Source organism: Oncorhynchus kisutch, linkage group LG18 (genome assembly GCF_002021735.2).
Source record: "Oncorhynchus kisutch isolate 150728-3 linkage group LG18, Okis_V2, whole genome shotgun sequence".
NCBI classification, from domain to species: Eukaryota; Metazoa; Chordata; class Actinopteri; order Salmoniformes; family Salmonidae; genus Oncorhynchus; species Oncorhynchus kisutch.
Genome location: NC_034191.2, coordinates 29949736 through 29965659, shown reverse-complemented (window position 1 = coordinate 29965659; position 15924 = coordinate 29949736). Strand labels below are relative to the sequence as shown.

At 42.5% G+C, this 15924-nt stretch overlaps 1 protein-coding gene across 4 annotated transcripts in view; it reads right to left on the bottom strand.

Moving 5' to 3' along the window:
* LOC109875615 (LIM domain kinase 1-like) overlaps positions 1–15924 on the bottom strand; it is a 64788-nt gene that overhangs the window by 17315 nt on the left and 31549 nt on the right. For 3 of the 4 annotated variants that reach the window (XM_020467991.2, XM_020467993.2, XM_020467992.2), the window contains one exon: positions 333–442. In XM_020467991.2, coding sequence (XP_020323580.1) covers positions 333–442 — 110 coding nt within the window. Of the gene's footprint in view, positions 1–332; positions 443–7373; positions 7610–15924 lie in introns of those variants that run through there. The other variant, XM_020467994.2, reaches the window with a different exon arrangement.

Below are 15924 nucleotides of genomic sequence, written 5' to 3'. Positions count from 1 at the left end.
GTGTGTCATACAGTACCCCCTTCCTCCCTCCTCGTGTCAGGGTGTGTGTGTGTCATACAGTACCCCCTTCCTTACTTCATGTCCGTTGCTTCTCTATCCACCACTTCCGTTATTTCCACATTTCTATTTCTGCTTTGGGCTACAGTGGCCAGGCGGCACAGCACTGGTATTACTGTAATAACGTTATGAACAAATTATAACCTCTCGTCTCCAAGACAAATAATGACCTTCCCTGGAGTCTGCTGAATCTCTACACCCTACTCCCTATTAGCACTGACTGAAATATATGAGGATCATTTTATAAATAAAGTTGTATGATCACTACAATGTACCAGTATAGTTTGGACCTCTCCACCAGTGCGTAGGTGTCTCCATCTCCGATAAAGGCTCTGCAGTTCAGACAGGTGAAGCATTCTGGGTGGTACTTCTGTTCCCCTGCGACCTGGAAGACACACGCAGAGGGAGGGTCAGGGTAGGATTACTAGGTAGGGTTAAGAGTCAGCTAAACAACTTATTTTCATCTTTTTATTCAACCTTTATTTCAGCAGGCCGGTCAATTGCAAACCAAATTATTCTCTTGCAATGACCACCTGTCTGACCAAGACGGAAAAGCAAGGCAAAGAGAAATCTACAAAACAACACAATGACAGGTCAAACATTAAACAAAGCAAAGAGAATGTACTACAAGTCTACTATATGTTCACTTTTTGTTCAGGTCAGTAGATGCATCACATCACAATAACAGCAACAAATGGAGAAACAAACTAGGGCAGATGCAGGTTAAGCAGTGCAAGGAGGGCTAGATTGCTGTGGCTGATATCAGCGTTATTAGCTTCAGGCTGGTTCCTATCTAGCTCAATCCAATCACTGGCAGAAGCAGGTAGCTGAGAATTGAATTGCGGCTCAAAACAGCAGAACCAGTTAAATTACCAACCACGACTAGATTTGTAAACAAACAGATACTACAATTACACAGGCTCAACATAGTAAACAGGCAAATTGGTCTAAATGGTGCCACTTAAGAAGCTCATGATATGTATGGTAATTAACTGAAGGATGTAAGACCACTAGGGCCTGACTTACACATGGAATGCTAATCTATACATAGAACCCACCCAGGTAGAATTACCTTAAATGCAAATGGAAAACATTCCTGGTTGGATAGGGCTAATCAGGGCTTTACTTAAACAAGAACCTGGTGACCTTGTAGCTCCTCAAAGACATGTTGAAGATCTGATTAGACCTCTTCCCCCCCCCCCCCTCTCTCTAGATCCCTCCTTCTCTCTCTCTTACCCATTTCCTTCTCTCTCCCGCTCTCTTTCTCTCTCATTTTCTGCACTGATCAGCAGAGGGTTGGGCTTGAGGTGGGTGTGGTAGGCACTCTAGAGCTGCAATGATCTGCAATTCAAATTTCACTGAGGGGGAGTTTTCAGGGATGTGAGAGATGGGGGGAATACTGAACAAAGAAGAGTAATCTATGAAATATGAGAATAAAGAGAGAAAAAAATTACTGTTCTTATGACCCCCCCCCCCCCATCTCGAGGCTTCCACTGCTGCAAGCCTCATAAAAAAAAGTGTGGCACTAGCAACTTCCTTTAAGAGTGGCACAGTGCTTTTAAATGGTCGATAATATAGACCCCCCCCCCCCCCTCAGGGAGCATTCCCATGGAAACCAGAGAACCCACACTGAGAGAGTACCCTCGGGCTGCTTGGAGGAAGTCAATGGAAAACATTAAGGAATTAATCAATAATAAGTCATTAACATGAGCGGCTCATCCCAGCCACAGGAAAAGCTATGTCTGACTCTGAGCATCTACTGATGCAGAAAGGAATGGAGAGAGAGTGAGAATAAAAAAGAAAGGGAGAAATGGGTTGACTCCATGATCTATGTTTGTACCTTTTTAACCTTGATTGTTCATGTTAACAACAGAGCAGAGGGACTCAGAGAGCGAATGAGGAGAGAAGGTAATGACTGTGTAATTGGCTTCCATTTGAGCTCTGGAGCAGACAGAACATGAAATGAGTTGGTCAAGAAAAGCAGCCTCAATGGCTTGGTGAGTCACAGTCATTGTGTTTTGGAGTGGAGTAGGGAGGGTAAAACAATGATAAGTGGCTGACATCTTTATGTCAGTTATGATCACAGTACGTGTAAACACCACATCACAGAGACTCAGAGGGAGGGAGATGAGATTATAATTATAGATACATTAGAGCGTGTGCCCGCATTGAGAATGAAGTACAACAAATTAGGAAAGATAGGGGTCAAAATGTCTTCTATAGAATAAAGTCAGATGGTAGAATATGCATGTGAGCGTGAGTGAGTGTGTGCGCACCTGTACAGCAAATTGGCCAGTGTTACCTAGTGTTGATTATTGGGGCGGCAGGGTAGCCTAGTGGTTAGAGCGTTGGACTAGTAACCGAAAGGTTGCAAGTTCAAAATCCCTGAGCTGACAAGGTACAAATCTGTCGTTCTGCCCCTGAACAGGCAGTTAACCCACTGTTCCTAGGCCATCATTGAAAATAAGAATTTGTTCTTAACTGACTTGCCTAGTTAAATAAAGGTTAAAAGAAATATTTAAAAAATAATTCAGTGTAATATTTCTAGTGGGGATTCAGGTGTTAAATGAACTCTGTAAGTGAACCCCAGTGTTGGTGTTAATAACCCGTGTTAAACCAAAACCACACCCATCATTATAATATTTCCCAGCATGCTCTATTGTAGGTTGATATTTAGAATTGTTTGTTTCAATATCTATGTTTTTGCATGTACACTGATTGATTAATTAATCTTATGCTACTCAAATATAAATAACACATTTTTCTAAACCAATCTGTTACTTTGTTGCACCAGTTATTGAAATGGTTGATCCAGTTTAGATGGTTTAGGTAGTCCATATCTTAGTCTTCCCAACCTGGCAGTCAGTCTGAATGCAGGTTGCGACTGAATAAAAATGTCAAATGTTGGATAACCCCACTCTGGTTAGATTCCAATAGGAATTACACATCACTTTGCTAGCCAAAATAATGTGACTTGTAGGCCTGAAAACCAAGAGTTTCAGGCCACTCACTGTATAGGGTAAAACTAGACCTTCAAAATAAGGCCTTATTAAATACTTGTTGTATTGTGTTAAATAATACATTTTTAATGATAAAATATTTGCTTAGGATCTCACTTCATGAAGGTTTCAGGACTGAAAATGGATGAAATCAACAACCATGTCTTTGTCATTAACAAATACAGTCAGGGGTGTTAACGCTACAATTCACTTGAAATGCATTCTGGGTAATACGCAAATAAGGCTTTACACTAAGCAGTGTGTTAATTTAACACTGAAAAGTGTGGACCCATATAGACAATTGACCAGTGTTAAATGTAACACTGTCAGTGTTGATTTAACACTGTAGACTATGCTCTGTGTGTGTGTGTGTGTGTGTGTGTGTGTGTGTGTGTGTGTGTGTGTGTGTGTGTGTGTGTGTGTGTGCGTGCGTGTGTGCGTGTGCATGGCAGGCTGTGGCCAGTCTCAGGTGTGAGCCCCCGTGGGGAGGAGAAGAAGGACAGCTGGATGGAGAGGAAGAGACAGTGTGATGCCTGTCACACTGACACTGTGGCTGCTGCCATTTGTCGACCCCCGCCCCCTCCTTTCCTACACACTCCACCCCACACACTCTTCTCTCCAACCACATCTGACAACTGACAGCTGCTGCTGCACACGCACAAAGAAAAGACTCCTACATCAAAAGCCTGAGGGACAGAGCAGAGCAAGTGAGAGAGAGAGGAAAAGGGAGAGGAAGAAAGAAAAGAGAGAAGCTAACAATAACCCTGTACATCTCTTAGGTGGAACGTTCTATTACCTTTGTCTCACTGATAATTGAGTTAGTTCACAATAACTCAGAATGAAACTATGTAGCATGAGAAACCTGACAAAAAGTTGGTTAAAAAGCTTCAATTTACAATGAGTGGGGATAACTTACAGAATATGCTGTAAATACCCACAGCTGGTCTCTCCCTCTCTCTGCCCCTCCCCCCCCTCTCTCTTTCCCTCTCTCTCCCTCTTTCCCTTTCTCTTTCCCTCTTTCTATCTTGCCCTCTCTCTCTGTATGTAAGAGAGCAGTGTGCTTGGTCATGTGGCGCACACAGGACCACTGTCCACAACAATCCAAATCATCAGCACGTTTCCTTTGGGAAGAGTGAGGTCGCCATGGAGAAGCATCTGGAAACAGTGTGTTACCATGGTGAGCTGGAGGGAGGCGGTCACATATTAAGCATGATCCTATAATGAACAATGACTGCACCAGCTGGGGACTTGTGATGAAGATACAAAAGGTGAGAAATGCAATTCATCTGGAAATAGAAAGCAGGAAGTTGCCTGGAACTACTCATGTATACAACCAGGCAAATCTTTAAAATTGGCTTTGTCCAATAACTCATCTCCACTTCCTAAACTGTAAACCAAATCATTGCAAATAAATGTAATTTCTTTGAGGGCTTTCCCAAAGCACAAGTGATAATGCAAATGAGTTCACAAGAATGAGGAAATGTCCTTGGTGATATTATGATGACACAGCCATTCAAAGGCTGTCATTTCAGTACTTAAATGTGTCAAAGTTTCAACTTTAAGTGTTTGACGACCCAAACATTACGATGATAAGTGGGGAGGCTAATCCATTTAGTGGTGTGTGTGTGTGTGTGTGTCTGTTTTTAGACAGCCTGTGGAATGTGTATGGCCCCTGTTGGACCAATCCGAGGTATTTATGACCCTCTGGTTTCACAATGACACTCAGGTTCTCTAGTGTAAACAACAGATGAGGGGGAGGGAGGGAGGGGTGGGGGGTAGGGAAGTTAGGGAGTCTCCATATTGAGTTTAGGACATTTTCTGTTCACAAAACTATTGCATCACTTTCATTTTTGTTTTAGGATTAATTATAAAACGTTTAGTCCAACCATGTAAACTAGGTGAATTGGAGCCAATGCTACAGTATATTATAATATCCATACTAGCATACCATTTAGAATGCTTGCCCATTGCTCACTACATTGCTTATTAGTGTGGTGGATATTGGAACTTTAGCCAGTTGTTCACTTATGTTTCCTGTATGGACTTCCAGTTATACTGATGCATTGTGGGCCTGTGGAGGGTCTTGCCGATATAGTGATATGGATAATGTGTGGAGAGTAATGGGGACTATAAAACACTAGCAACATAAGGTATGACCCCTTACGTCAGTTAGCCTGATGTAAACACTACACCATGCACGCACACAGTCACACGCATGCACACGTTGTCATTTAAACTGATATTAGCACACACTGCCATGACTTCACTAACCCATCCCAGGCAGGATAAATCTATTACAATGACCTACTCCTAACACACCATGATGTGATGCAGAGCTGGTACAGAGGGGATCTGGTTGGTGTAACTAACCACATTATGACCTGGAGATGATTAGTTATTCCAGTGACCTATTGAGGTTCAATGGAACTGCTGCAATAGTAAAGCTCAGGGCTTCTCAACCTTTTCTGTTTTTGAGGCCTTCTGAGACTGACAAGTACACATAAAACCAATAAACCACCAGCAAGAATTCACACAAGAACTATGACAGAAACCAAGTACTTTTATGCTACACAAGCTGATGTTGACATCAGGAATTGGTTACATCAGCAGCACATTCAGCAGGTAACAGATACTCCCGATACCCCCCATGAGAGTGAATTCTAGGTCAAATTCCAAAAAAGCTTAATGGGGTATTCCAAATTCCAAAGCCATTTGGACCATGCATGTTGAGGTGCTGGAGGATCAGGATCAGTCAAATCTCCATATAACAGATGGATAGAATGTCTATAATATAGAATCCTGCATTTAAATCAATTCATCAAGCAATGAAATTTGGCTTTTCAATTTCCAAACCAAAACCTAAACTGTGGAAAGAAGAGAAGTGGAGCATGGCCTGGATCTTGAGTAGAAAAAGGACATCACCTCTATCTTATCCACACTCAGAAAAAAGGGTTCCAAAAGTGTTCTTTGGCTGTCCCCATAGGAGAACCCTTTTAGGTTCCAGGTGAAACCCTTTTTGGTTTCATATAGAACCCTTTTTGGTTTCAGGTAGAACCCTTTTTGGTTTCATGTAGAACCCTTTTTGGTTTCATGTAGAACCATGTGTAAAGGGTTCTACCTGGAACCAAAAAGGGTTCTTCAAATGGTTCGCCTTAAAGGTTCTAGATGGCAAATTTTTTCCCCTAAGAGTTCGGCAGCTCCAATCACCAGTTGGCTTCCCTCCTGTTCACTGCCTTCCTTCCTACTTAGATCTCATTTGGCAACACAGGCTTTCATTTTGTTTCTGACCCCGACTCATTTAGAAAGAATAAACGGGGCAAATATGATCAGACCAGACCAAGTGGCAGAAACAGCACCCAGCAACCCCAAACAGGGCTTGAATTCATGCCTGTTCACTGGAAAACCCCTTTTTTACCACTTAGCCAACAGCATGTTACGGCCATCCTGTAGCATCTACAGCATGTTACGGCCATCCTGTAGCATCAACAGCATGTTACGGCCATCCTGTAGCATCAACAGCATGTTACGGCCATCCTGTATCATCTACAGCATGTTAAGGCCATCCTGTAGCATCAACAGCATGTTACGGCCATCCTGTAGCATCTACAGCATGTTACGGCCATCCTGTAGCATCTACAGCATGTTAAGGCCATCCTTTAGCATCAACAGCATCATGATGAGCCACAACTGCTTTAGGGCTGCTGTTAATGAAATCAACATGATACTTCATGGTCAGTCGATGAAGCTTTGAGTTACATCTGATAGATAGGTGGACATCCGGTAGAGGCTCAGAGAAACCACTGTACATGTGTGTGACTGCGTATACATAGGCCTGTGTGTTTATATTGTGCATATGTACAGTGCAGGCTGCAGTCATCTCAGATCTACAATCAATCTTTAACAAGCCTAGCCTACTGTAGCTGGGGCTCAAAGTATGCTTTATCTAGGGCAGGACCTACTCTAAATATAGACCATGTGACCGCCTAGGCTCATGTCTATTTCATGAAACAAAAATTATTAAATAAAAAATGTATATGTCATGGACCCAGTTTCTTAGAGATCATTGCAACCATTTCAACATGATCTTAACAAGATCATTTTAGGGACGATACAATATCAATATTGATGTTCTATTTCTACTTAAAACATGCAATAGAGAGAGAGATGGAGACCTAAAACACAAACACAGCAGAATCAAGCCTGCTTACTCAACACAAGCCACTTGAGACAGCCCGACTGCCACCCCGCCAATCAACCGGCTGAAGCTAGCCAAGCCCTTTCACTCCATCACAGTCTACATAGGGAAAGCCATCTTACCTTTCTGTCCCTTTTCCACAGCTTGAGACAGCAAAATCCCCAGAAAAATAAATCTGACACCATGACAGCCTCCCTGCTGCTGCTTTCCTATACAGTCCACTCTACTCCCGGCAAGACTAGTTCATTCTGGTGAGCCCACACTGCTGTCACAACAACACAGAGGCAGAGGCCAAATGAGAGAGAGAGAAAAGGATGAGGCGGAGAGTGAGAGAGAAAGAGAGGAGCTGTCCACGCCTTTGCCACTGAGCTCATATCTGAAACGATGTCACAGGCTGCTCATTCCCCTCCCTCCCTCGTTGCCCCTCTCTCTCTCTCTCACTCACTCTAACAAGCGGCAGCCGCTCTCTCTCTCTGTTTCTATGACCTCATCGTTTCCTGCCTGGTCCAGCCCACCCATGCGCCTGCTGGCTGTGTCTCCTCTCTGATGTCTTCAGAAAATACCCCCCCTCTTATATTTCTCCCTCTTTCTTCCCCCATCCCCCTTTCCCTAGTCCCCCCTATTCCAAACCTCCTCTAGCTCAGTCACAGCTGACAGGCGATCATATTTAATACTCTGTCGGAAATGTCAAATAAAAAAAGGGGGCCAGCCAAAGCCCTCACGCAACACCACCATGTCATCTAACATCACTTGCATTAAAGGGCTTACTGTACTAGTGGGGAGGATGACAGAATGATTATACAAATGTAGGATCTTAATTTGAGCCAGTTTGCTACAGCGGGAAAATAATCCTGCAGCAACAGGAAATGTGAATTATTATGTGGAGTATAATTCATGGACATTTTATTAGGGGTTGGTACATTTTACATAAGGGAAAATCAAGTAAAATTTCAGTGGAAATTACAAAATTCCAAAGCCTTTTTAAACCTCAAATAAACTACATTAACATTAACATTTCCTGGGTGATCAAATTAAGATCCTACATCTGTAAAAGCACATATTGGAAGATTAGAACACAAACATACTTTTTAAAACCTAAACGCAATCTACTATACAAACCACCTGGAACATCAAACACCTAAGAGGAAGATGACCATAATGAGGTAATAAAACCTTATATTTGGGGTTATGATAGGGTAAGACAGTTGTACTAAGCTCATGAGGCTGTTATACATTTTTTGTTCTTCAAGAATCAAATGGGTAACTTACAGGTAACTGCCAACATAAAGGAACTCTATTGGCAGTTACATGTATATCATTCATTGAAATGGCCATTGTAAATATCCCAGATTGTGCCTTTAAGAACACAGTAATGGTTAATATTCTCTGCTCTTTAAATGTAAAACATGAAGCAGAGGAACACCAACGCATCACCACATCACACCATAACATGATAACATGATAACTTGCTGAACACAGTGACCATTGTGGAGTGCCAGACCACGCCAGGGCGTGGCGGTGGTGTGTTTACATGTTATTTAGAGAACTGTAGCATCAGTGATCCTGTCCAGGTGCTACAGTCACAGACAGACAGCGATCTTGGTTTCAGGCTGGATGACGGTCCCTGCTGTCCCATTTGTTTGCTCACTCTATTATGTCTCTAGCTCTCTCCTTCTCTTACCTTTTCTCTCTGTGTCAGACTTTCCCTCACCTCAGTCCATCGCTCGCCCCCCTTCCTCTATCCCCCCACTCTCTTATACCAGCTGCTGCCTGGGGCCATCTGACTCGGCAGATGTTAATAGAGAAAGGCCGGAGCATCTGCAGTGTCTGATGGACCTCCCATCAAAAACACACACAATCGATTGAGGATGTGTCTGAAATGGCACATATGGGCCCCGGTCAAATGTAGTGCCCTAATAGGGCTCCATTTCAGACTCAGTCTAATGCAGCCTGAGTGCTTCAGAGCATCCCAGCCAACCACCCAAAAGGTGACAGGACGGATAACTGGTCCATTGAACAGTCACATCACCTACATGTAACCAGGCGGTCACAACCAGACAGCCAAATCTAATAAGGCATCTAGGCTAAAACTAACCAGGTGACAAGACTGGCTGACTGTTATGAAGCTTTATTGTCTATATCTGAAAGGCCTGGTAGAGAGGCTAATTCTTACCATGGAGTAAAAAGGTTACTACCCAACTGATTGACTCATTCAAAGAAGTATCCATATTAACCCAAACCAGACAATTTAAATATAAATACCAAATAGATAAAGCAGTCTGAAAACCACTGGTAGTCATGTTTTTTCATAGAATCCGTTCCTTCCTCTCTGCACTGCGACAGCCTAAGGAGTGACAAAAAGTGTTTAAAAAAGGAGTAAAAACTTAAACACTACAGAGAGCCTGTGTCTTCAGGAGGGAAGACAGGCAGACGTCGATGGTGGAGGAGACAAGCGCTGGACAATGTTATTGATGCTCTCCTTCAAAATGTAGCTTTGTGGAGGACTAAAATGTAGCTGTTTGAAGCTAACAAAGACAACCCACTGAGACCAGTCACATAACAAACCATGTTTGGGAAATTTCACTAGTAGGGGGGAAGAAAAAAAATCCATGGAGGTGGTTTTTTAAATGAAGTTGTTTGAAACAGGTTTCTACTGGGGAGGAATGTGAATGTGCCACGACACATAAGATCATTGGAAAACCCCAATAAAAAGCTAAGAGTATTGAATCTGAAAAGGTACTAAAATGTCATAAATGATGGCCGTCTCATTGAAGACGCTCATCAGTGTCAGACGAGGTTGAAGTTCATATTGTTATGCGTGGATACGTGTGAATATGCAAAGATCTCTCCATTCTATGGTGTGGGATGGAAAATGTTGACAAAGTCATTGTAGGCAGGCAAACAAGACAAGGCAGGGAGGTCATGGTAAGTCAATTCCATCTCACTATAACCTTACACTTCCTTCCTGCTAAGCCCCCTTTCTGTATTTCACACACACTCCTGCTACCACTGTTGCTCAACCTCTATGTTGACATGCTGAAACCCTTACAGTAACTCTAGCCTACTTTCCAACAAACCCCATGCATATCTGATCAGACACAAACAAAACAACTTCCACCCAAACTTCAGAATATGACACTTTTGTTCACTGACTATTGCTCAATCACCATGGTCACAAACTGAACATCTTACAGTCTTAATGTCTGAAAGTGAGTGTCTTTCCCAACAGATACTCAAGGCTAATCGGACCATAGAGATTATTATGAGACACTTAGAAAACAACATTACTCCCACCTAAACAATGTGCTGTCACACCAATGGGAGTTGTTATAAGATGTTGCTAAACTGGGATTGTCTGTGAAAGGGAGGGACATTTCATGTACTGTAAAGTATCTTGAAAATATGTCTATTTCCCAATATCCATCCACTGATAATAGTGAAATGATCCTGGCCTTCAAATGTTTTATTAACCACCAAAGGGAGTTAATTATCTTGGAGTTGTGGTTGACCCCATTAGAATACCTGCAGGGGCATAGCCTGCCTACTCCCACTGGACACTGCAACACTATACCAGAGCGGAAGGAATTCAACTAAGCTGTTTGAGAAATTGATCATTTCTCAATGATCCATTCTGAGGCTCTAGACTCATCGAAGGCAGAGGCACAGTGACATGGTTAGAAATGTCTCTATACATGTCGTTCTCTTCTCCTACCCAAACGACCTAATCAATGTAACATTTCAATCAGCAGGCAGACTGTGAGTCATACCCACATTGCATTACACTATTTTAGTGTGCTTCTATGTCCTGGCTCCAACAACAAAAACACTACCCTCTTTCAGAGGATGCATTTTGTGGGCTGAAGAAAAATGCAGTCTGCCCGGTTTCGCTGGCCGGATGCCAAGGGTGGGCAGTGTGGGATTGGACTGCATCACGCCACACGTCCAGAGTGCAGGGGATGAAAATAAGCAGAGGAAATTGACCTTGTCTGCCATTCAGTTCAGTTGGTCAGTCCGTCCGTCTATAACACCATTGGTCTGACATCTGTGTAAACGTGATTGCCTGACCGTCTTGGTTGAACTTAACCGCGGTCAGACGTCAATCAATAGCTGATGTCTTTGCACTGTAATGGGAATGTGACTGATACATCTGGCCCTGTAGAGGACTAGGTAATGGGTAGCGGGTAGCAGGGCAGGGTGAGCGCTAGCTGCCATCTCTGATTCACTTTGGACTCTGCTGGCCTCCACTGGGTGGGTGGTTCATTACTGACCTTGCACTGCAGAGGGCTGAGTGTAATGACACACATACTTGCACGGGACACATAGATACACGGACGCATCCAACTCATCCATATATTTATATGTACATATTCTCATTCACCCCATTAGATGTGTGTATTAGGTAGTTATTAGGGAATTGTTAGATTACTTGTTAGATCTTACTGCAGTGTCGGAACCAAAAGCACAAGCATTTCGCTACACTCGCATTAACATCTGCCAACCATGTGTACGTGACAAACAAAACTATGAAATAAAACATGGAATCATGTAGTAACCAAAAAAAGTGTTAAACAAATCAAAATATATGTTATATTTGAGATTCTTCAAAGTAGCCACCCTTTGCCTTGATGACAGCTTTGCACACTCTTGGCATTCTCTCAACCAGCTTGATGAGGTAGTCACCTGGAATGAATTTCAATTAACAGGTGTGCCTTCACAAACTAATTTGTGGAATTTCTTTCCTTCTTAATGCATTTGAGCCAATCAGTTGTGTTGTGACAAGGTAGGGGGTTATGCAGAAGATAGCCCTATTTGGTAAAAGACCAAGCCACAATGTACAAAATAGTACAAATAAAGAAAAACCCTAGAGTGTGTCCAAACTTTTGACTGGTACTGTATGTATGTGTTGGGTTGAAAACGGAGGTCCAATTTTGGTAGGACCTTGTATGCAATTGACTAATAAAGTGATCTTAGTGAGTTAGGATTGGCCAATAGAAACCCTACATGATAGTGCAGTGTGGTGGGATTGGGTGTGAAACAGACACATTAATGATAGCAACAGCTCATGGTCCTCCGGGAATCAGAAGTTTTTTTGGTGGATGCAGAGTTCAACAGAGTTCAAGTGAAGGTCAAGCAAATCATAGAGAAAGCAGACTGTATTGCAATCATCTCTGATGGGTGGTCAAATGTTTGTGGGCAATGAATAGTTAACTATCATCTCCACCCCTCAACCAGTATTCTACAAGAGCACAGACACAAGGGACAACAGACACACCGGTCTCTACATTGCAGATGAGCTGAAGGCAATCAATAACCTTGGACCACAGAAGGTATTTGCACTGGTGACAGACAATGCTGCGAACATGAAGGCTGCTTGGTCTAAACTGGAGGAATCCTGCCTCCTAGGCAGAGTTGCAAAGAAAAAGCCATATCTCGGGATAGGCCAATAAAAAGAAAAGATTAAGATGGGCAAAAGAACACAGACACTGGACAGAGGAACTCTGCCTTGAAGGCCAGCATCCCGGAGTCACCTCTTCACTGTTGACTGGTGTTTTGCAGGTACTATTTAATGAAGCTGCCAGTTGAGGACTTGTGAGGCGTCTGTTTCTCAAACTAGACACTTTAATGTACTTGTCCTCTTGCTCAGTTGTGCACCGGGGCCTCCCACTCCTCTTTCTATTCTGGTTAGAGACAGTTTGCACTGTTCTGTGAAGGGAGTAGTACACAGCGTTGTACGAGATCTTCAGTTTCTTGGCAATTTCTCACATGGAATGGCCTTATATTTCTCAGAACAAGAATCGACTGACGAGTTTCAGAAGAACGGTCTTTGTTTCGGGCCATTTTGAGCCTGTGATCGAATCCACAAATGCTGATGCTCCAGATACTTAACTAGTCTAAATAAGGCCAGTATTATTGCTTCTTTAAAAATCAGCATAACAGTTTTCAGCTATGCCAACACAATTGCAAAAGGGTTTTCTAATGAACAATTAGCCTTTTAAAATTATAAACTTGGATTAGCTAAAACAACGTGCCATTGGAAGGTAGATTATTTTAGGGCCAGCCTTTGGTATTTTAGTTTCCTAGTGAGTGCAACCAAGTTATGATCACTGCAACCTAGTGCCACTGATACAGGTTCAGCCATGTTAGTAAAATTGTGATCGATACAAGTTGATGATGTGATTCCGGACCTATTAGTGAACGTTCTGGTTGGTAATGTCACAACTTGGGTCAGGTTACATACATTGGCAACAGAAATAAGTGTATTTCTCATTGGACAGTTGGTGTTCAAAAAAATCTATATTCATATCTCCCCAAAAATATATTTCCCTATTTTCATCAGATACCTTATGCAACATTTCACAAATTACATCAAGATATTTCACATCAGCATTAGGAGGCTAATAGCAGCAACCAACTAGTATAGGTTTCAAATGTGGTCAATGCACCTGTACCCATTGCGCCTCTAATCCAGTCAACATTAAGTCCTTACATAGTTTTGCTGGAATAGGACTCTGGATCTAAACTGCAACCCACACATCTATTTCTGGTCCTCCTGAACAAATTGTGTCCATGGATAGAGATCTCAGCATCCTCAAAAGAAGGGTCCAAGTGAGTCTCTGATATTGCCAATAGATTCATCTTGTTTGATGCGCTAGACAGCATATTTCATGAATTCTGTTCCTTAAACTGCATATATTCAAGTGAGCAATTAACAGGCCTTTCTTTGGTAGATTTACAGTATTTAAATGTCCAATCATGAATCAGAAGTTGGAATCTCAGTCAGTCAGTCAGTCAGTCAATGTTAGTCAGTGTCAGTCATTGTGTGTGTGTGTGTGGCTGGAATTACTTGTGTATGTCACCTTGGGAGGGAGGGTGAACAATCAATTGGTCATACATCAGATATGTCATGTCACCTCGTTCTTTTGCAGCCTTCATAGCTGGTATTAGTTCCTTTCTTCTTTGACGGGCTGCATCGGAGATGATGAAGATGAAGGACCATTTAAGACATTTGGCTTTTTCAAGGACTGCAAGCTTATCCGTGAACCTGAGGAATTTCACTACAGTTGGCCTTGGTCTGGTTCCATTGGTACCACTAGAGACCCCTGGCTTCCCAGACAGGTGAGCACGTTCCAGTTCAACATGTTGATCCGATTGTAGCTCCTCAGAAAACAGCTTTTGAACTTTGTCCTCTGATTCAGCTCATATCTCACTTTGTCTCTCCTGGATACCATCTATTAAAATATTATTTCTCCTCAATTGTCCATCCAGGTAATCAGCCTTCCCAGACATGTTCTGGAGGCCCTCTCCGTCTGTGGTGATTTCATTCTGCCTTCCCAGACATGTTCTGGAGGCCCTCTCTGTCTGTGGTGATTTCATTCCGCATAGAGGAACAGTGTATCTTGTGTGGTCTTCAATACATCCACATCCTTCTGTGTGAACTGAAGGCTTGCTTTAATGTCTTGTATATCTTTAGTAAGGTAGTCCAGCCGTTTGTTGGTAGACTCCATGATCATTTGTACGAAGCTTTCAAAGTTATTTTCCTGCTGAAGTATAATTTACTTATAGGAAACGTTCTACTTCTCCAAGAGTTAATGTACCTCCCCAGCAGAGATGTGATCCTTGTCTTTTTTCGGAGGCATGACAGTACTAATTGTTTGACGAGTCCACTATTCACTCCGTGAAATGAGAGACGCCGGCAGTAGAAAACTCTGGAAATCAGTAGTCCTAAAACTGAGACAAATAGTGCGGCCCTAGCCACAAGGGCTAACCGCTTAGCGTGCTTGGTATCTATCAATAGTAGACCAGGTTGCCTAGCTTGATAGCTAGCAGCTAGGCTAGCTGCTCCGGCAATGTAGTACCACCTTGTTTGAGCACGGATCCCGATACATATATCAGCGGTCCCAGCGTTAATGCGAACTGCGTCCCAGGATCCAGATATGAATAGGACAACTATTGTAAACTTTTATTATCTAACTAGGTAGTTTGTTGTTAAAAAGTGAAACAAACCGAGTCCCTAGTCTTGTACTGCGCAACGTGACATCAACACGTTGTGCTGTCTAGTATACACATACACATGTAATAACACCAACTGTGGAATAAGTCCAGGGCTATGAATACTTTCTGAAGGCACTGTCGCCTATAGTTTAGGCCTACTCTACGTCCTCAGCCATGCATTGAACGGTCTTTTTTGCAAACAGTGATTGAGTTATATTATTAGCCAAAATGATGACTATCCAATCTACTCATCACATTAGGAATAGTACATAGCATAGCTTACATAAGTCTGCAAAAGTGATGATGAATGGAATGCTTTATTATAAAAGTGTATATACAGTGAAAATTAGCTTCCCCAAACTTGACACTCATGTGCCGCCTATGCCGCCTGCCTACGGCTGATTTGTAATACAAAATACCTATTTCCATTTCTATCTGCGTGGGCAACCCTTATGGCATACTGAACACAACATAGCTCATAAACATGGATTAAGTCACCACAATATTTCACCCATTTTGATATACTAAAGAGAGAAACCAGGTGAAATCCCACTTCAAATGGCATGATGGTAATATACCACATTTCAAAGTGTGACATGCTACTGCTGGGGAGAATGCAAATGGTTACTGCACAATTAACAGTATTTCTCACAGGCTACACTCACGTTGTTATCTGCTCTT